This window comes from Cherax quadricarinatus, chromosome 98 (assembly GCF_038502225.1).
Source record: "Cherax quadricarinatus isolate ZL_2023a chromosome 98, ASM3850222v1, whole genome shotgun sequence".
Taxonomy (NCBI): Eukaryota; Metazoa; Arthropoda; class Malacostraca; order Decapoda; family Parastacidae; genus Cherax; species Cherax quadricarinatus.
Window position 1 is genome coordinate 6,149,588 of NC_091389.1, and position 22,570 is coordinate 6,172,157.

Sequence of the window (22,570 nt, forward strand, 5' to 3'; positions counted from 1 at the left end):
TAAATGCTGTTTAATTTTTAATATACTTTTTCAGTGGAATGTACAAAAAAAAAAGTCTTTATTCAGTGGAATGTACAAAAAAAAAAGTCTTTATTCAGTGGAATGTACAAAAAAAAAGTCTTTATTCAGTGGAATGTACAAAAAAAAAGTCTTTATTCAGTGGAATGTACAAAAAAAAAAGTCTTTATTCAGTGGAATGTACAAAAAAAGAAGTCTTTATTCAGTGGAATGTAAAAAAAAAAAAAAGTCTTTATTCAGTGGAATGTACAAAAAAAGAAGTCTTTATTCAGTGGAATGTAAAAAAAAAAAAAGTCTTTATTCAGTGGAATGTACAAAAAATAAAGTGTTTATAGAGGAGGTGATGAGAGAATCGACTGTCAGATGGTTTTGTTTTTATTGGTTCAGGCAGCGAGTGACTTACATAGTGTTCTGTAAACGTAAGACGTTGTTTTGGTCTGACTTGGGTATGAAAATATCACGGCTACTAATACACGGGTATTCTACGAGCCTTGCACATTTAGTGTCGCATACCTGGAGTATACCTGGAGAGAGCTCCAGGGGTCAATGCCCCCGTGGCCCAGTCTGTGACCAGGCCTCATGGTAGATCAGGGTCTGATCAACCAGGCTGTTACTGCGGGCTGCACGTAATCCAACGTATGAACCACAGTCTGGTTGGTCAGGTACTGACTTTAGGTGCCTGTCCAGTGCCTGCTTGAAGACAGCCAGGGGTCTATTGGAAATCCCCCTGATGTATGCTGGGAGGCAGTTGAATAGTCTTGGGCCCCTGACACTTGTGTTGTTTCTTATCATCTAGGGTCTTGCGTGGTTGAAGGCACAACATCCGCAGTTCTTCCGAAGCATCTTGCCGCACGTGCGCGTCTTCGCACGGGTGGCACCCAAGCAGAAGGAGTTTGTCATAACCGCGTACAAGAGTTTGGGCTACACTACACTCATGTGCGGTGACGGCACAAACGACGTTGGGGCACTAAAGCATGCTCATTGTGGTAAGCTGATGACACCTTCGGTATTTTTAAATTACAGATGGTCCTTGACTAAGGATGAGTTAAGTTCCAGCAAACCCATCATAAGTTGAATATAAACCATACCATGGGTGGGGTTTGAACCCGCAGTCAGGGTCTCAAAACTCCAGACCGTCGTGTTAGCCACTGGGCCAGCTAACACGTTGATTTGGAGTTTTGAGACTCTCTGACCGCAGGTTCAAACCCCACCCATGGTATGGTTTGTTTGCAATTGTCATTACGATTTCGTGAGTTAAGTTGAATATATCGCCAGTTGAATATGATAGGCTAAATAAGTAAATATATTACTACTGTCACTGAATAAGTAAACGAACATATAGTATAACTAAATACCAGTATTGAAAAGTCGGTAAATGAATACAAGTTGTGGACTTGTCACCTTCATGTTGGGTAATTATCTTAAGCTTCATCTCCAGAGTAATTGCTGCCGCACCATCGTAAAGTTGAAATATCGTAAGTTGAGCCATCACAAGTCAAGGAGCACCTGTATGGTGTAATACTGAAGAATAAGAGTAAGGAATATATACATGTACAGTGGACCCCCGGTTAACGAACTTTTTTCATTTCAGTAGTATGTTCAGGTGCCAGTACTGACTGAATTTTTTCCCATAAGGAATATTGTGAAGTAGATTAGTCCATTTCAGACCCCCAAACATACACGTACAAACGCACTTACATAAATACACTTACATAATTGGTCGCATTTGGAGGCGATCGTTAAGCGGGGGTCCACTGTATTACCATTGTCGATGGTTTTGTGTCATCCTTGAGCTGAGAGATACTGCTGTACCATCAGCACAGCTTGAGCTGTGGGGTAAAGAAGGTTTTGTGTACCAGGGGCTGGAACATCCAGAAAGTGTGTGTGTGTTAGATACGAGTGAGTGGAGGCAAGTGGTTTTTATGACTTGAGGTGCTGTTGGAATGTGAGAAAGTTGACATTTATGAAGGGATTCAGAGAAACTGGTTAGCCAGACTTGAGTCCTGGAGGTGGAAGTACAGTGCCTGTATTCTGAAGGATGAGTGAGAATGTTATAGTACTGGAGGTGGGAAGTACAGTGCTTGCTGGAAGTCCAAGCCCCTCACACACAAATCCTCCTTTACCCCCTCCCTCCAACCTTTCCTAGTCCGACCCCTACCCCACCTTCCCTTACACACTAGTCATTCACAGAAATTAATAAATAATGTGAAATAATCTAGTGTTAAAGTTGTTTGTATCTGCGGCATCTGCAAGGTGTGGCCATCCTGTCCAGTGCACCAGACCGACCGCCTCAGAAGAAGAAACGCGGCGATGAGCCAGGCAACAACATGACTCCAGCCATGTCGGAGAAGCTGGAGAGCGCAAAGAAGCTGGCCAGACGAGTGGAGAAACAGAAGGCGCACACACCGCCAGCTGGACCTAACCAACAGAGATTAACTCCACAACAAGTATGTCTCTTCAAATAAACAATAAGTGTGTAATAAACAGTAAGCGTGTAATAAAATAGTTAAGCATAAAAGAGAGTCGCTGACATATAGTGTAATTTCAGGCAGATTATTACTAATACTTACACGCTACTTAACTTTTGGTGTCGGTCCCGTCACATAACGGCTTTAAAGCCAGTGTTGGTCCCGTAGTACAATGCTGTGAGCTCAGCTCACTCAGATTAGCTGTGAGCAGTAAATTTGGGCCTAGATATGATAGAATGGGTCTTTGCAGTAAGTGTGCACCATAGAAAAAAAAATCCTGCGGAAGTCGGTGTAAAAGAAGGAAAAAACTGCGACCGTGTTTTGGGTTGAAAACAGCGACTTTACGGTGTGTTTTTTTTATGCTTTTTATGATTGTACACTCAATTTATTGGTTTTATTTGATAGAATGGAAGATATTACAGAAACAGTGATGATTTTGATTGGTTTCAGGACTGAAAGAAGCTTGAAATTGAGCTCAAAGTTGTAGCAAAAATGTTTGATTTTTGTCGATATTCCAGAGTACACAAATGATGTTACTTGTCCAATGTGCATCCAACTGGCTGGTCTAATATGCATTTAGGAATGCACTGACATTATTTATACAATTATTACAATAATGCAGTAGCCTGCATAACAGTAAATCATCTTTTTTTTTTTTTTTTGTAAATATTCAAAATAGAAAACGAGTAATATAAGAGGGGCCTGGAGACGTGATTAGTGAACAGAGAAAATGTTATTTTAGTGCCAGGAATGTCTGTCTTGTTTATTCTGGACCCTATTTTGAAACTGGCATGTGAAATTTGTGTGAAATTGTCCAAATCACTGATTTCTGATCACTTTATTGGGTAGTTGAAATAGGTAAATGGGCAGTTTCTTGTACTCGATTGATAGAAAGAATACTAGCAAAATAACTATGAGTTGGTTGACTGAAACAATGGAATTGGCTGTAAATAGGGCACAAATTGGATGAAAAAGCCAATGAATAAATATCACCGAGACCACTAAATTTGCAAGACCATAATTCTGTAAGTTTTCCATCAAATTTCATAATTTTGGTTTCACTACCTTCAGAAAAGATTCTCTGTCATTTCGTAATATTTTTTAAATTCTTCGACCCTGGGAGCAAGTTTGCGAACAGGCGCCTCTACTCTGAAAAGTTTAGTAGATAGACTTCAACCTCCAATAACCAACCAACCAACCAACCAGTCATCTTAATGACCTTCGTGTAATAGACAGATTTTAAACTCAATTAACTATCTAGATCGAAGTTAATAATTAATCTAAAAATTTATTTTATTAACACCAGCCATTTGCCACCATGGCAGAGTGGCCCGAAAAAGAAAAGCTATCACCATCATTCACTCCATCACTATTTATTTATTTATTTATTTATTTATTTATTTATGTCTTTTCAAACAGTACATTGAGATTTTGTGTTTACAATAGTGGGTTGCAATGCAAAGAGAAACTCTATTATGTCTAGGCATTATGGACCAACTTAACATTATTGACTTACAGTCTACTTAACACTAAGGAGTATATCATAGTTGTACAGTAGGATGGTAATTATTTCATAGTTGTACAGTAGATTATTAATTATAAATGAATCAAAATTTTTATAATACAAAGATATATTTATATCCGAAAATGGGCTAGTAACCCCTTCTCCTGTAGACATTTACTAAAAAAGAGAAGAAGAAAAACTTTATAAAACTGGGATGCTTAAATGTGCGTGGATGTAGTGCGGATGACAAGAAACAGATGATTGCTGATGTTATGAATGAAAAGAAGTTGGATGTCCTGGCCCTAAGCGAAACAAAGCTGAAGGGGGTAGGAGAGTTTCAGTGGGGGGAAATAAATGGTATTAAATCTGGAGTATCTGAGAGAGTTAGAGCAAAGGAAGGGGTAGCAGTAATGTTAAATGATCAGTTATGGAAGGAGAAAAGAGAATATGAATGTGTAAATTCAAGAATTATGTGGATTAAAGTAAAGGTTGGATGCGAGAAGTGGGTCATAATAAGCGTGTATGCACCTGGAGAAGAGAGGAATGCAGAGGAGAGAGAGAGATTTTGGGAGATGTTAAGTGAATGTATAGGAGCCTTTGAACCAAGTGAGAGAGTAATTGTGGTAGGGGACCTGAATGCTAAAGTAGGAGAAACTTTTAGAGAGGGTGTGGTAGGTAAGTTTGGGGTGCCAGGTGTAAATGATAATGGGAGCCCTTTGATTGAACTTTGTATAGAAAGGGGTTTAGTTATAGGTAATACATATTTTAAGAAAAAGAGGATAAGTATACAAGATATGATGTAGGGCGAAATGACAGTAGTTTGTTGGATTATGTATTGGTAGATAAAAGACTATTGAGTAGACTTCAGGATGTACATGTTTATAGAGGGGCCACAGATATATCAGATCACTTTCTAGTTGTAGCTACACTGAGAGTAAAAGGTAGATGGGATACAAGGAGAATAGAAGCATCAGGGAAGAGAGAGGTGAAGGTTTATAAACTAAAAGAGGAGGCAGTTAGGGTAAGATATAAACAGCTATTGGAGGATAGATGGGCTAATGAGAGCATAGGCAATGGGGTCAAAGAGGTATGGGGTAGGTTTAAAAATGTGGTGTTAGAGTGTTCAGCAGAAGTTTGTGGTTACAGGAAAGTGGGTGCAGGAGGGAAGAGGAGCGATTGGTGGAATGATGATGTAAAGAGAGTAGTAAGGGAGAAAAAGTTAGCATATGAGAAGTTTTTACAAAGTAGAAGTGATGCAAGGAGTGAAGAGTATATGGAGAAAAAGAGAGAGGTTAAGAGAGTTGTGAAGCAATGTAAAAAGAGAGCAAATGAGAGAGTGGGTGAGATGTTATCAACAAATTTTGTTGAAAATAAGAAAGTTTTGGAGTGAGATTAACAAGTTAAGAAAGCCTAGAGAACAAATGGATTTGTCAGTTAAAAATAGGAGAGGAGAGTTATTAAATGGAGAGATAGAGGTATTGGGAAGATGGAGGGAATATTTTGAGGAATTGTTAAATGTTGATAAAGATGGGGAAGCTGTGATTTCGTGTTTACCTGGAGAGAGTTCCGGGGGTCAACGCCCCCGCGGCCCGGTATGTGATTAGGCAAGGAGGAACAACATCTTGTAGGAGTGAGGAAGAGCCAGTTGTGAGTGTGGGGGAAGTTCGTGAGGCAGTAGGTAAAATGAAAGGGGGTAAGGCAGCCGGGATTGATGAGATAAAGATAGAAATGTTAAAAGCAGGTGGGGATAGAGTTTTGGAGTGGTTGGTGCAATTATTTAATAAATGTATGGAAGAGGGTAAGGTACCTAGGGATTGCCAGAGAGCATGCATAGTTCCTTTGTATAAAGGCAAAGGGGATAAAAGAGAGTGCAAAAATTATAGGGGGATAAGTCTGTTGAGTATACCTGGTAAAGTGTATGGTAGAGTTATTATTGAAAGAATTAAGAGTAAGACGGAGAATAGGATAGCAGATGAACAAGGAGGCTTTAGGAAAGGTAGGGGGTGTGTGGACCAGGTGTTTACAGTGAAACATATAAGTGAACAGTATTTAGATAAGGCTAAAGAGGTTTTTGTGGCATTTATGGATATGGAAAAGGCGTATGACAGGGTGGATAGGGACGCAATGTGGCAGATGTTGCAGGTGTATGGTGTAGGAGGTAGGTTACTGAAAGCAGTGAAGAGTTTTTACGAGGATAGTGAGGCTCAAGTTAGAGTATGTAGGAAAGAGGGAAATTATTTCCCAGTAAAAGTAGGCCTTAGACAAGGATGTGTGATGTTACCGTGGTTGTTTAATATATTTATAGATGGGGTTGTAAGAGAAGTAAATGCGAGGGTCTTGGCAAGAGGCATGGAGTTAAAAGATAAAGAATCACACATAAAGTGGGAGTTGTCACAGTTGCTCTTTGCTGATGACACTGTGCTCTTGGGAGATTCTGAAGAGAAGTTGCAGAGATTGGTGGATGAATTTGGTAGGGTGTGCAAAAGAAGAAAATTGAAAGTGAATACAGGAAAGAGTAAGGTTATGAGGATAACAAAAAGATTAGGTGATGAAAGATTGGATATCAGATTGGAGGGAGAGAGTATGGAGGAGGTGAATGTATTCAGATATTTGGGAGTGGACGTGTCAGCGGATGGGTCTATGAAAGATGAGGTGAATCATAGAATTGATGAGGGGAAAAGGGTGAGTGGTGCACTTAGGAGTCTGTGGAGACAAAGAACTTGTCCTTGGAGGCAAAGAGGGGAATGTATGAGAGTATAGTTTTACCAACGCTCTTATATGGGTGTGAAGCATGGGTGATGAATGTTGCAGCGAGGAGAAGGCTGGAGGCAGTGGAGATGTCATGTCTGAGGGCAATGTGTGGTGTGAATATAATGCAGAGAATTCGTAGTTTGGAAGTTAGGAGGAGGGTGCGGGATTACCAAAACTGTTGTCCAGAGGGCTGAGGAAGGGTTGTTGAGGTGGTTTGGACATGTAGAGAGAATGGAGCGAAACAGAATGACTTCAAGAGTGTATCAGTCTGTAGTGGAAGGAAGGCGGGGTAGGGGTCGGCCTAGGAAAGGTTGGAGAGAGAGGGTAAAGGAGGTTTTGTGTGCGAGGGGCTTGGACTTCCAGCAGGCATGCGTGAGCGTGTTTGATAGGAGTGAATGGAGACAAATGGTTTTTAATACTTGACGTGCTGTTGGAGTGTGAGCAAAGTAACATTTATGAAGGGGTTCAGGGAAACCGGCAGGCCGGACTTGAGTCCTGGAGATGGGAAGTACAGTGCCTGCACTCTGAAGGACGGGTGTTAATGTTGCAGTTTAAAAACTGTAGTGTAAAGCACCCTTCTGGCAAGACAGTGATGGAGTGAATGATGGTGAAAGTTTTTCTTTTTCGGGCCACCCTGCCTTGGTGGGAATCGGCCAGTGTGATAATAAAATAAAATAAAACTAATTCTGTCAACAATGGATAAAAGGTTCAAAGTGATTGTTGAAGTTATGATGTGGGAGTACACAGGTGAGTAAGTGTGTACTGAGTATTTAGTATTTAGTCTAGGGTGATTAAGTGGATTTTGAGAAGAGTCTTAAATTGATTTTCAGACTGGGTTACTTTAATATCTTCTGGTAATGAATTCCATATTTTGGGGCCCTTTATGTGCATAGAGTTTTTACACAATGTGATATAGACACGAGGTATATCAAAAAAAAAAAATCTGTGTCTTGTGTTGTGGTCATGTGTCCTGTGTAGGTTGGTGAGGAGAAGTTTGAGTGGAGGGTTTATATTTGCATTTATATCTTGCCAGAGGTGCACTAACATTACAGTTATAAAACTGCAACATTAACACCCCTCCTTCAGAGTGCAGACACTGTACAGTGGACCCCCGCATAGCGAACGCCTTGCATAGCGAACAATCCGCATAGCGAACGCTTTGTTCGCCAAAATTTTGCCCCGCATAGTGGACAAAAACCCGCTCAGCGACCTTCGTCCGAGACGCGTCCATTGTTTACCAGCCAGCCTCCGCGGTAACATTCAAGCATACACTCGGAATATTTCGTATTATTACAGTGTTTTCGGTGCTGTTTCTGGAAAATAAGTGACCATGGGCCCCAAGAAAGCTTCTAGTGCCAACCCTGTGGTAAAAAGGGTGAGAATTAGTATGGAAATTAAGAAAGATTTTGAAGGGTTTGGGGCTAACCCTGAGAAGCCTATGCCAGTTGTGGAATCCATTGTGCCTACTTCAAAAATTAAGGAAATGTGTGCACAGTGGGTTGAACTGCAAACCTTTATGGATGAAAATCACCCTGACACAGCTGTTGCAAGCCGTGCTGGTGACTATTTCAATGACAATGTTATGGCCCATTTTAGACAAATCGTAAAGGAACGGGAGGTACAGAGCTCTATGGACAGATTTGTTGTGCGACAGAGGTCCAGTGACTCTGAAGCTGGTCCTAGTGGCATTAAAAGAAGAAGGGAAGTAACCCCGGAAAAGGACTTGCTACCTCAAGTCCTAATGGAAGGGGATTCCCCTTCTAAACACTAACACTCTCTCTCCCCTCCTCCCATCCCATCAATCATCACCAGATCTTCAATAAAAGTAAGTGTCATGTAATTGTGCATGCCTTTTTCAGTTTGTGTGTACTAAAATTAACATTTTTTTGTGGTAAAAAAATTTTTTTTTCATACTTTTGGGTGTCTTGCACGGATTAATTTTATTTCCATTATTTCTTATGGGGAAAATTAATTCGCATAGCGAACATTTCGCATAACGACCAGCCCTCTTGCACGGATTAAGTTCGCTATGCGGGGGTCCACTGTACTTCCCATCTCCAGGACTCACGTCTGGCACTGCCAGTTTCCCTGAATCCCTTCATAAATGTTACCTTCCTCACACTCCAACAGCACGTCAAGTCCTAAAAACCATTTGCCTCCATTCACTCCTATCTAACATGCTCACACATGCTTGCTGGAAGTCCAAGCCCCTCGCACAATAATAATCATAAACCTGTTGCAGGAGCAGATGGTGAAAGCACAGGCACAGTTGCAGAAGTTACTACAAGAACTGGAGGAGGAGAATAACCCGGTAGTGAAGCTGGGCGACGCTTCCATCGCCGCGCCGTTCACCTCCAAGCTGTCGTCGATCCAGTGCGGTGAGTGCAGCTCTCAGTCCCACCCATCTGTTGTCCACAATCTGTTAGCTGTCACCCATCAGAATGTGGGTGGCTGTGCTTATTTAGTAACATTAAGGAGATGAGATAATTTTTAACAAAATCTCTTAAGTTGACTGGCAGACAGGAGACCTGTTGACAGGTGATTCTGGTAACAAATTCCAGATCTTAGGGCATTTTATTTGCATTGAGTTTTTGCGTAGTGTGAGCCAGACACAGCGGAAGTTGAAGAGGATTTTGTGCCTTGTGTTGTGCCTGAGTGTTGTGTTGTGTTATGCCAGTGTTCGTGCTGTCCTTTTTCTATCAATTAATTGCTTAACCTATTTGCTACACTTAATTTATCGCTGACTGGTGCTATAGCCTTTATTGACTCCTGCTGCTTTAGTATCGTACATATTGCAGAATCACTGAAAAAGGCACATTTTCCCCTCTCTCTCAGCCCTTTACCAAAGGGCTGACTGGCACTAGGAACTTTCTTTGGGCCCATGGTGGTTTATTTAGCAGTTGCAAGCACTAAAAAGAATGGAATAATACAAAATATATCGTATGAATGTGTGGGATCGTCCTCACTGGCTGATAAACAATGACACACTGGCTGTAAATGGTGTGTCGGACCTCTCGGGCCGCACGGACACGTTCGGGACGAATGACTAATACCGAGTTCAGTGACGATCACCGAGCCAATATTTTGACGAAAAAATGTTACTATTCCGAATATTACGAATTCCGATGATGTAATCCGGGGGTCCACTGTATATAATAGGAGGGACAGTAATGAGTATAAATTTTGTATATAGTAAGTCCTCGACTTAAAACACGTATTGTGTATAATATCAGTATTGTGTATATCATTATTATACACAATTTGGAAGGTCCCCAATGTGTTTGTTAATTAAGGACTTACTCTATTTATTTCAGACACTTGAAGAGTGGAAGAATGTGTTGTCTGACACAGGAATTGGTGATTGTTCACTCTGCAGCTTTTTGGTGGGTTATTAATGGTTTAGGGTGTGAATTATTTCAGACATGGTATTTTTTATTTTTTTTTATTATCACACGGGCCACCCTGCCTTGGTGGGAATCGGCCAGTGTGATAATAAAAAAAAATTAAAAAATGGTATTGTGGATTAAGTACGAATTGTTCAAGCTATGGTATTGTTGATCATTTGCAAATTGTTCCACTCAAGATATCATCATGTGATTTTTTTTTGTTTCTGTAGGTAAATAACCACAAATAAACAAATTAAATCCAAATTTAATCAGCCGCGAGGAAAATGATTGGCTGGGTAAAATTAAATCATTTAGTGGTTCATTTTATCCAGCCTATCATTTTCATTGTGGTTGATAGTGACACTAGCGCTCCACAAAGGTGAGAGCTTGTGTCATGAATGCTCCCTGGATGATGACACAGCACTCCACAAAGGTGAGATCTTGTGTCACTATCGCTCCCTGGATAGTGACACTAGCGATCCACGAAGGTGAGATCCTGCATCATGAATGCTCTCGGATGGTGACACAGCGCTCTACAAAGGTGAGATCATGTCACTATCACTCCATGGTTAGTGTCACTAGCGCTTCATGAAGGTGAGATCTAGCATCACTATCACACCCTGGATAGTGACAGTGATCAATGAAGGTGAGATCTAGCATCACTATCATACCCTGGTTAGTGACAGTGATCAATGAAGGTGAGATCTAGCATCACTATGTCTCCCCAGATAGTGTCACTAGTAGCCCATGAAGGCGAGATCTTGTGTCACTATCACTCCGTCACAATCAGGCAGATTCTCACAATCATTCTTATCATTTTCAGTGTGCCACATCATCAAGCAGGGACGGTGCACCTTGCTGACGACGCTACAGATGTTCAAAATCCTAGCGCTGAATGCCCTCATCTTGGCGTACTCTCAGTCCGTCCTCTACCTCGACGGCATCAAGTTCTCCGACTACCAGGCCACACTTCAGGGCCTGCTGCTGGCCGCCTGCTTCCTCTTCATTTCCAGATCGAAGGTAATGTGACCACCTGTGTACTCGCCTAATTGTATGTACTTACCTAAAACATGATTCACGAAATCGTAATGACACGATTGCAAACAAACCATACCATGGACGGGACGGTCTGGAGTTTTGAGACTCTCTGACCGTGGGTTCAAATCCCGCCCGTGGTATGGTTTGTCCTTGCCTAGTTGTGGTTGCAGGGGTCGAGTCATAGTTTCTGGCCCTGCCTCTTCACTGGTCACTATTAGGTCCATTCTCCCTGCTCCATGAGCTTTATCATACCTCTTGTTCATCTTGTGGCCAACTGTGTGTTGTTCATCCCAACCAGTGAACCAGGTGCTATGGGCTAAACGATTGCAGGGCCCCATCATTATTTCAGTACCTTGGTTCAACCAGTCAATCACAAGGAAGACTGCCAAAGCTGCGAAGTGATGTGGTACACTCGTGAATCAATATTGGCAGACTTACCTCCAAGTCTGGTTGAAGACCAGATATTGTACATTGACAGCAGCCACCCAGGGAGGTACTACCGTCCTGCCAAGTGAGTGTATAACGGAAGCCTGTAATTGTTTTACATGATGGTAGGATTGCTGATGTCTTTTTTCTGTCTCATAAACATGCAAGATTTCAGGTACATCTTGCTACCTCTACTTACACTTAGGTCACACTACACATACATGTACAAACATATATATATGCACCCCTTTGGGTTTTCTTCTATTTGCTTACTAGTTCTTGTTCTTGTTTATTTCTGTTTACCTACCTGCCTGGAGTCTACCTGGTGGGTATTCCGGTCATCAACGCCCCTGCAGCCCAGTCCACAACCAGGCCTCCTCTTGAATCAGGGCCTGATCAGTCAGGCTGTTACTGCTGGCCTCCATGGGGAAGTGATGCAGAATTCTTCCTCCGTAACCCATGCATGTCATAAGAGGCAACTAACATGCTGGAAGCAAGGTGTTAGTTACACCTTCTCCTGTATATATTGCTAAAATTTATAAGAAAAACTTAGGTCACCGTGCCTTGGTGGGATACGGCCGGTTTGTTGAAAAAAAAAAAATTTACTTCCCCCGTATTTTGGTGGCACCTTATCATCTGTACCTTGGTTATCATGATACAACCAGGTGTGCAGGCCACTGGACTACACCTGTGTTCATAATAGTGAGAAACAGCTGTCATGTTAGAAATAAAGTGTTTTAACCCTTTGGGGGTCGACAGGTTCTCTCAGAGACTTGTTCTCAGGGTCGGCCAAATTTCAAAAAAAAAAAAAAAATATTTTTTCTTATGAAAAGATAGAGAATCTTTTCCCAATCATAATGACACCAAAAGTATGAAATTTGATGGAAAACTTATGGAATTATGCTCTCGCGAAGTTAGCGGTGTCAACGATGTTTACGCATCGGCAATTTTGCCCACTTTGAGCCCTATTTTCAGCCAATTCCAGTGTACTAGTCGACAAAAATCATAGCTAGTATTTCGCTAAAACTCCATTTTTTCTATCGAATGAGTACAAGAAACCACCCATTTACCGATTTCAACTATCCAATAAAGTGGTCAGAATTTAGCAATTTTGCCAATTTCACACAAATTTCAAAAGATGCCAATTTCCAAATAGGGTCCAGAATAAACAAGAAAGACATTCCTGGCACTAAAATGACAAGTTCTCTGTTCGTCAGTCACATCCCCAGGCCTCTCTTATATTTCTTTGGCTTTCCACTTTGAATTTTTATTCTTACAAAAAATAGAAGATTTACTGTTATGCAGACTACTGCATTAGTGTAGAAATGGTATAAATAATATCAGCGCACTTGTGAAAGAATATTAGACTTGCCAGTTGATGTGTATTGGACTCGTAGCATAATTTGTTTACTTTTGAACTTTGGTAAAAATCAAACATTTCTGCTACTTTAAGCTCAATTTCAAGGTACTTTTCATTGTAAAACCAGTCAAAATCATCTCAATTTCTGTAATATGTCTTCCATTCTATGAAATGAGACCAAGAAAACTAAAATACAACAATAAATACCATACGAAAATACAGTGCAAAGTCGCTGTTTTAATCCCAAAATACGGTCAAAGTTTTTTTTTCTCATTACGCACTGTGTGCTGCAGGATTTTTTTTATACTGCGCACACTGACCACATAGACCCATTCTTTCATATGTAGGCCTACCAGCTTTCTCCCACTAGATTTGAGGGCGCTAGAATTTAGGCGTACTAGTACGTCAAAAACCCTGGGGCGTAAGACGTACTAGTACGTCCAAAACCCCCAAAGAGTTAAGCAGTATTTAAATAACTTTAAATAACTCCATTTTCTTCCAAGTATTAAAATGGCTATTAAATGGCCTTCATTTTTTTTCCCAAGTATTAAAACACCTCCATTTTCTTACAGCCTTTGAAGATTCTCAGTAAAGAGCGCCCTCTACCGAACATCTTCAATGTGTACACCATCATGACGGTGCTGCTGCAGTTCGCTGTACACTTCACGTGCTTGGTCTTCCTCGTCAAGCAAGCGAATGAGTGGTCGCCACCTAAGTGAGTGTTGGCACAACAGAATAGCTTTGCACGTTGGGCGCGAGGACTCCCATACAGTGGATCTGTTTATTCCATGGATTCATTGAGTTGGATTTTGACTCGCCATTGCAAGGATGACGGTGCAGTCCTCTGGACTTATGGAATTTGTCATTTTGTGTTAGGTTGGAATTTTTGTCTTTTATATGTCTTCAGTGTGTGTATTCTGAAGTACAGTACCTGTACTCTGAAGGATGAGTGAGAATGTTACAGTACTGGAGGTGGGAAGTACAGTACCTGTACTCTGAAGGATGAGTGAGAATGTTACAGTACTGGAGGTGGGAAGTACAGTACCTGTACTCTGAAGGATGAGTGAGAATGTTACAGTACTGGAGGTGGGAAGTACAGTACCTGTACTCTGAAGGATGAGTGAGAATGTTACAGTACTGGAGGTGGGAAGTACAGTACCTGTACTCTGAAGGATGAGTGAGAATGTTACAGTACTGGAGGTGGGAAGTACAGTACCTGTACTCTGAAGGATGAGTGAGAATGTTACAGTACTGGAGGTGGGAAGTACAGTACCTGTACTCTGAAGGATGAGTGAGAATGTTACAGTACTGGAGGTGGGAAGTACAGTACCTGTACTCTGAAGGATGAGTGAGAATGTTACAGTACTGGAGGTGGGAAGTACAGTACCTGTACTCTGAAGGATGAGTGAGAATGTTACAGTACTGGAGGTGGGAAGTACAGTACCTGTACTCTGAAGGATGAGTGAGAATGTTACAGTACTGGAGGTGGGAAGTACAGTACCTGTACTCTGAAGGATGAGTGAGAATGTTACAGTACTGGAGGTGGGTAGTACAGTACCTGTACTCTGAAGGATGAGTGAGAATGTTACAGTACTGGAGGTGGGAAGTACAGTACCTGTACTCTGAAGGATGAGTGAGGATGTTACAGTACTGGAGGTGGGAAGTACAGTACCTGTACTCTGAAGGATGAGTGAGAATGTTACAGTACTGGAGGTGGGAAGTACAGTACCTGTACTCTGAAGGATGAGTGAGAATGTTACAGTACTGGAGGTGGGAAGTACAGTACCTGTACTCTGAAGGATGAGTGAGAATGTTACAGTACTGGAGGTGGGAAGTACAGTACCTGTACTCTGAAGGATGAGTGAGAATGTTACAGTACTGGAGGTGGGAAGTACAGTACCTGTACTCTGAAGGATAAGTGAGAATGTTACAGTACTGGAGGTGGGAAGTACAGTACCTGTACTCTGAAGGATAAGTGAGAATGTTACAGTACTGCAGGTGGGAAGTACAGTACCTGTACTCTGAAGGATGAGTGAGAATGTTACAGTTGAGAGGGCCACCTGAACTGTTATGTTCAGATGTCTGTCAAGACTTCCATTGACTGAATGATGGTGAATGTGTCTTTTACTTTGGGTTGTCCTGCCTTGGAGAGAGGCGAGCAGTGCATTAAGAAATATATTAATAAACATGGCCTGTACAAAAGATCTTGTAAAGACACTTCTTATATTAACAAATTTAGGTGTGTGGGTATCGGTCTTGCTGTTGGTATTGGCTGTTGGTAATTTTGATTGTATTGGCTAAGTTTGATGGCATTGGTTCTTGGTATTGGCTAAGTCTGATAGTGTAGGTTTTGTATTGGCTAAGTTTAATGGCATTGGCTAAGTTCAGTGGTGTAGGTTTTGGTATTGGCTAAGTTCGAAGGCAATGGTTTTTGCTGTCAGTTAAGTTTGGTGGTCTCTGCTAAATTTGATGGTGTCTGTTTTGGTATCGGCTACTTTTGGTGGGATCAGTTTTGGTATGAGCTAATTTTGATGGTATTGGCAGTGTGTGGCCTAATTTATTGGTATCAGCAGTGTGTGGCCTAATTTTGATGGTGTTGGCAGTATGTAGCCAAATTTTGATGGTATCGACAGTGTGTCAACTAAGTCTGATAGTATCAGTGTTTGTTTAAACTTTTTTGCATCGTCCAGTCACTACAATATAACTTAGGCCTCTGTATGATGGTATCTTTGTGTTATTATTATTATTATTATTATTATTATTTTTACTATTATTATTGCTATCATTATTACTCTTATTATTGCTATCATTATTACTCTTATTATTGCTATCATTATTACTCTTATTATTGCTATCATTATTACTATTATTATTGCTATCATTATTACTATTATTATTGCTATCATTATTACTATTATTATTGCTATCATTATTACTATTATTATTGCTATCATTATTACTATTATTATTGCTATCATTATTACTATTATTATTGCTATCATTATTACTATTATTATTGCTATCATTATTACTATTATTATTGCTATCATTATTACTATTATTATTGCTATCATTATTACTATTATTATTGCTATCATTATTACTATTATTATTGCTATCATTATTATTATCATTGCTATCATTATTACTATTATTATTATTATTGTTATAACTGTTATTACTTCTGTTATTAATTCTTATCATTATTTACATGTATTGATATTTCAGAGAGAAGTTTGTGGACTTGGAGAAGGAGTTTGAGCCTAGCTTGTTAAACAGTACGGTGTACGTCATCTCCATGACATTACAGATCTCCACATTCGCCATCAATTACCGAGTGAGTCACTCAAACAGAGGATTGCTTTGACTTGCTAAAATTAGGGTTGAATCTTGCTAGGCAGCGTATGGAAGGGGGGAAAAAGACAGTTGCGTACGGTCAGGGGCCCCGAAGCTTAAGCGACATGTTTATCATCATGTCTCTGTGTGTGTCACATGTTTATTTTTAATTTTATTTCGCAGGGTCACCCGTTCATGGAGAGTCTGACGGAAAATAAAGCTCTCCTCTACAGCCTTATTGGCTCCGGGGGCGTCGTCTTGACACTCGCCCTTGGCATCGTGCCCGAATTTGCTCAGCAGTTTGAGATTGTGGATTTTCCACCAGAGGTAACGTGTGCGTTTGTGCGTGTAGTTTGGCAAGCATTGACATTTTAGTAATTTTATTGAGCTTTTAGTTTGGTATTTAGTGAGCTTTAAGCACCTGTATTTGCTTGCTAGTTTGTTGACAAGTCATGATGACAGCTTTGAGGGGACATGAGCTAGAGTTTGTCACAGCCACACTGGTGGGAGATTCATCTGTAAAAACTTGCATCTGTGGTCAGAGTGATGGTTTATTCTAACCTTCCTATGGTGTATAAATATACGTAGTTCGATGAATTTTATTGTAACCAGCTGGCCCAGTGGCTTACACGCTGGCCTGAGGGCGTTTTATCACTCGCTGCAAGTTCAATACCCCCCCGTACCATGGTTTGTTTACAATTGTGTCACGACGATTTCGTGAGTCAGTATAAGTCTGCAGAGGGTGGAGGAAAACTCTTAAATCTGTATTAAATTTGTGTTGAATTTTAAAAATGGACGATTTCACCTAGTTACGGATTTTACCCATGCGTAGTGATGCAACTTTAGTCGTTGTCATGATGCCTGGGGATTTTTTTTTTTTTTTTGCCTTTTTGGACTGTATTACGTCGCACATTAAGTCGTCATTATGACTTGGGGAATAATAGTGATTAATGTTATTCTTTTCACTTTTCAGACAATATTAAATCACAACTTAGGTTGTCATTATGATACCTGGCAAATCATAATAATGATTAATGTGTTTTTTAATTTTTCTTGACAGTACCGCATCATGTTGGTGAAGGTTCTGGTGGCCGACTTTGCCCTGTCTCTCATCGTTGACCGTGTCTGCCTCTTCTTATTCGGCGAAGGACGATTACCCGCGGAACTTAGAAAAGGTGGCCTCTAGACAGTGGCAATCATAAATAAATGATGTAAAAAGCATATGGTGATATAATCATTTACAGTCGACTCTTGTAGAGCTCCTCTGTTCAGTGCAATTATTTGTGACTGCGATTGAAAAGGCACATGCAAAATTGAACAGCACTTTGAAAGGCCTTCATAGCACCTGCTGTTTAATTTTAGATACACCTTTCTCAACCAAAAAAGAGCAAAAAAGGCACAATGCCGTGACTGGAACTGTACACAAATAACCCGCACATACGAGAGAGGAGCTTACGACATTTTGGTCCAGTTTTGATCACTTACAAAGTCAAACTCATAATAACATGTTAGTTTCACTTGTAAATGGTCCAAGTCAGACCAAAACATTGTCATGAGCTTCTCCTGCCACAGGTTATTTGTGTATTTCTCAACCGCATTCCCAAAAGTTGGACTCGACAGATCAGCTTTACAAGAGAACCTTTAGTGTCCTGAAAATTTAAATGCCTATGTGAGCAAGTGCACTGCTTACCGTCTGAACGAATCTGCACTTTCAGTTACTAATGAAAACAGGAGGGCCTTTTAAACATTCGAAGATTACACACACATTTACAAATGGAGTATTTAACACCCTGTAGAAGATTTACAGTCACTGAGCTGTAGTGGGGGATGTATGTGACACAAAAATCTCCTGTATCTTCTCCCATAAGCTGGAAAAATGTGGATTGTTCGTCGCAAATTAGTGCAGGAACTGCAACTGTATTGCAAGTTAGTGCCGGAACTGCAACTTTATTACAAGTCGGAGGAGACGGAACTCGACTCGTGCGCATTTAAATGCCAGAAATATATCTTGAGTTGAAATGCCAGCAAGTTGAGATGCCAGCAACACAACAAGTGAGTTGCGATGCCAGCAACACAACTAGCAGGTTGCAACACGAACAAATATTTTAGTTGCAACCTCCTGTAGCTTTCAATATCAGCATCTTGCATCACTAGGGAGTCAGAGCTAGGCATTTATCTACAAGATAGCAAGGAGACATTTTAAAACGTCATGTATATAAGTACAGTACACACACATATAGGAAATATTTATTGAGTCTATTTATATAATACTTTCTACGTCCAGGATCCTTGTACCTACAACTTCCCATCCTTGTAACTTGTACAACTTCCCATCCTTGTAACTTGTACAACTTCCCATCCTTGAATTTAAAGTCAATTTGGTTTATTTTGTGAGGTGAATGTAGAAGGCAAACTTTAACTTCATAAAAATATACAGTTGACCCTTTCTAGTTCCACTATATAGTATTTTTTCGTTGATGTGAGTGTAAAAAGCTGTCCAGAATTAAATGCTACAGACTATAAAAGGCCTTTCTGAGTGCCATTCAGTTTTGGTCAGACTTTTGGAATTTCATTTACCCAAAAATTTGCCCTGTATAGAGGAGCTTCATAAAGCTGACTGTATGTTTCTTTGTGGGTATACAGTACATTAAAAGGAATTTCTATACATATTCTAAAGTTATTTCACTTTATGTATTATTTTTTAGTTATAAAGTTTACATACATGTGCTGTATTTTTGAGCAGGTCGCCTGGTTTATGTATATTTATTTTTAATACATTGGCCGTCTCCCACTGAGTGTTCTCAATTAAGTTCTCTTAATACATGTATGTATTCTTGAGTTATACAGTGTGTACAGTAGAACCCCTTATCCGCAGATTGTTTCCGCAGTTTCAATTATCCATAGTTTACCCTGGCACGAAAGTAATTTTGCTTAATAATGGCCCTAAAGCACAGAAGTAGCAATGGTGACAGTTCTTCAAAGCCTAAGAGAAGTTGCAAAGTGCTTCCCATCAGTGAAAGTGATGAATTATACACAATGAGTGGAGAATTATCGAACTTTATCATAGGTATGTAAACAAAAAATAATTTATGCAGAGGGTTCGCTACTATCCACAGTTTCAGGTATCCATGGTAGGTCTTGATACGTATCCCCTGCGGATACTGGGGGGGGACTACTGTATTTCCTTTGATTTCTGTACAGGAAGTCTTCAACTTATCAACATTTTGGGGACCTTCTGTATTGTGTATAATACTGTAATAATATACACAATAATGATATCTACAATACAAAAGATTCTCAATGCGTTCATAAGTCGAGTATTTAGTATATTTATTTTTGAGTTGTATGATTGGCTGGAAAGGCATGCCATGATGTAAACGGAACTTGCTCAATCTTGTTGTACTTTATATAGCGGAGACGGAGAGTCCGAGTGCGTTGCCTTGGCCTCCCGACAGCAAGGCTGTCGATGCGTCAATGCAGCCTTCGTACACGAATGCCAGTGATGACCTGGAGACGCATTCGTCGATATCCGGTTTCTAGAAGCTCGTTCCTGCATTTATTACTCGTTGCGTGTGTTCTCTCATTTGTTTTTTGTATGTGCAATGATTGGTTTACGGTGAAGTCGAACACAAGATATTGTGTGGTTATTTTCTTACCGCTGTATGTGAGAGTAAAATAACAAATGTATTGAGAGTTTCTCTATCCATAACCACCCCTGTGGGTTTAGTGCTTAGTTATGATTTTTATAATTTGACCCATAAGAACCCCTTCAAGGACTGTCACTTTCTGCCTTGAAGGATCTTGATCCTAGAAACTGGATTTCTCATCGTTCCTTGGATTGTGTCGTTACTGCATTCATGGGGAAGTGCTAAACCCATAGGGACGGGGTCATGTAGCACCTGGGGGGTTATGGGAGGCACTGAGGCTCAACCCATAGAGGGAAGAACAACTCCAGTGCCTTGAATCAAGAGCTCTTCTCTCTCGAGGGACTTGGAATAAATCACAAATAATAGTGATGTTCCAAGCACTTTCACGATTTCACAAAAAATCACGAAGGCTCTTGGAATTTCGCTAATTTTTTCACATTGGTTAGTCTGCATAGAGTGCTGCATGACACTAGTTTAGCGCTTGATAATGGTTAAAATACTTCTGTATAATAACGTGCGTGTGTAAATTGCCCTGCAGGATAACCCCCCGCCCCCCCCAATCCCAAAAACAGAAGTGCTTCTATTGGGGTCCTGGTGAAGTCTATACTACGAGGAACTTCACCACTGTTTCGCTCGTGGAGAAATATCTGTTGATGCGTGGGAATGTACAACAAGCAGCCCTTGGAATGGGTGGAGGTTCGAACCTATGGCAGGCAAGTCTAAAAACCTCGCAAGCAAATTTATGCAAATGTGGCCGAGTGAGTGACCAGGCCAATGCAGGTCTACCTGTCTTACCCATGACCTGCAGGTCTACCTGTCCCTACCCATGACCTGCAGGTCTACCTGTCCTACCCATGACCTGCAGGTCTGCCTGTCCTACCCATGACCTGTAGGTCTACCTGTCCTACCCATGACCTGCAGGTCTACCTGTCCTACCCATGACCTGCAGGTCTACCTGTCCTACCCATGACATGCAGGTCTACCTGTCCTACCCATGACCTGCAGGTCTACCTGTCCTACCCATGACCTGCAGGTCTACCTGTCCCTACCCATGACCTGCAGGTCTACCTGTCCTACCCATGACCTGCAGGTCTACCTGTCCTACCCATGACCTGCAGGTCTACCTGTCCTACCCATGACATGCAGGTCTACCTGTCCTACCCATGACCTGCAGGTCTACCTGTCCTACCCATGACCTGCAGGTCTACCTGTCCCTACCCATGACCTGCAGGTCTACCTGTCCTACCCATGACCTGCAGGTCTACCTGTCCTACCCATGACCTGCAGGTCTACCTGTCCTATCCATGACCTGCAGGTCTACCTGTCCTACCCATGACATGCAGGTCTACCTGTCCTACCCATGACCTGCAGGTCTATCTGTCCTACCCATGACCTGCAGGTCTACCTGTCCTACCCATGACCTGCAGGTCTACCTGTCCTACCCATGACCTGCAGGTCTACCTGTCCTACCCATGACCTGCAGGTCTACCTGTCCTACCCATGACCTGCAGGTCTACCTGTCCTACCCATGACCTGCTTTTGCAAGAGTTTAACATCTTTATTATGCACCCCATACCCATCCTGTGGGTGGTAGTCAAAGGATTACAGAAGTACACAATGGGTCCAGGGACTGTACCTCAACATTACAAGTCACAGAGGTAATGTACTATTTGTACAAGAGTAACTGGTATTGCAAGTCTGACTAAACGTAGCAGAGCAGGTAGACCCCTCAAGGTAGGTTCCTTGATGCTGGTGAGAGGCTCCCGATCCAGTGTTTAGTGAGCCATTAACCTAACTAAGGGTTGAAAATTAGATTTTTTTAAGACCGAGACTCAAATTTGGTTAATTCAAAAGTTTATGATATAATCCTAACACCACAAAACTTTGAAAAAAAAAACATTAATGACATGGCCACGCACTCTGCCCCGGCCCAGACTTGTGGAACTCAGTGTTCAAGAACTGCAAGAAGCCCCTATCATGTGCTCTTAACATTCTATGGAGAGGGAGCATGGACACAGGGTCATCCCCCACACACTAAAAACAACAGACATAGCCCCACTCCACAAAGGGGGCAGTAAAGCAACAGCAAAGAACTACAGACCGATAGCACTAATATCCCATGTCATAAAAATCTTTGAAAGGGTCCTAAGAAGCAAGATCACCACCCATCTAGAAACCCATCAGTTACACAACCCAGGGCAACATGGGTTTAGAACAGGTTGCTCCTGTCTGTCTCAACTACTGGACCACTATGACAAGGTCCTGGATGCACTAGAAGACAAAAAGTTACACAACCCAGGGCAACATGGGTTTAGAACAGGTTGCTCCTGTCTGTCTCAACTACTGGACCACTATGACAAGGTCCTGGATGCACTAGAAGACAAAAAGTTACACAACCCAGGGCAACATGGGTATAGAGCAGACCGCTCCTGTCTGTCCCAGCTACCGGACCATTATGACATGTACAAAGCACAGTACTCGCTCCCATTCTGTTTCTCACCCTCATATGTGACATAGACAGAGATGTAAGCCACAGCTCCGTGTCGTCCTTCTCTGACGATACCAAAATTTGCATGACAGTGTTATCCATTGAAGACACTGCAAATTTGCAAGTGGACATTAACCAAGTCTTTAAA

General features: G+C 41.3%; 1 protein-coding gene across 1 annotated transcript in view; it reads left to right on the forward strand.

Annotated features, from left to right (window-relative positions):
- Window positions 1–17,881, forward strand: part of LOC128706590 (endoplasmic reticulum transmembrane helix translocase) — a gene marked incomplete at its 5' end in the record, with an annotated part of 34,361 nt that extends 16,480 nt beyond the window's left edge. Inside the window, 8 exon segments of the mRNA XM_053801531.2 lie at window positions 815–1,004; window positions 2,272–2,465; window positions 8,984–9,119; window positions 10,951–11,147; window positions 13,524–13,666; window positions 16,180–16,288; window positions 16,471–16,614; window positions 17,348–17,881. Of these exon segments, the coding sequence (XP_053657506.2) occupies window positions 815–1,004; window positions 2,272–2,465; window positions 8,984–9,119; window positions 10,951–11,147; window positions 13,524–13,666; window positions 16,180–16,288; window positions 16,471–16,614; window positions 17,348–17,473 (1,239 nt within the window).
- Between the last annotated feature and the right edge of the window lie 4,689 nt (window positions 17,882–22,570).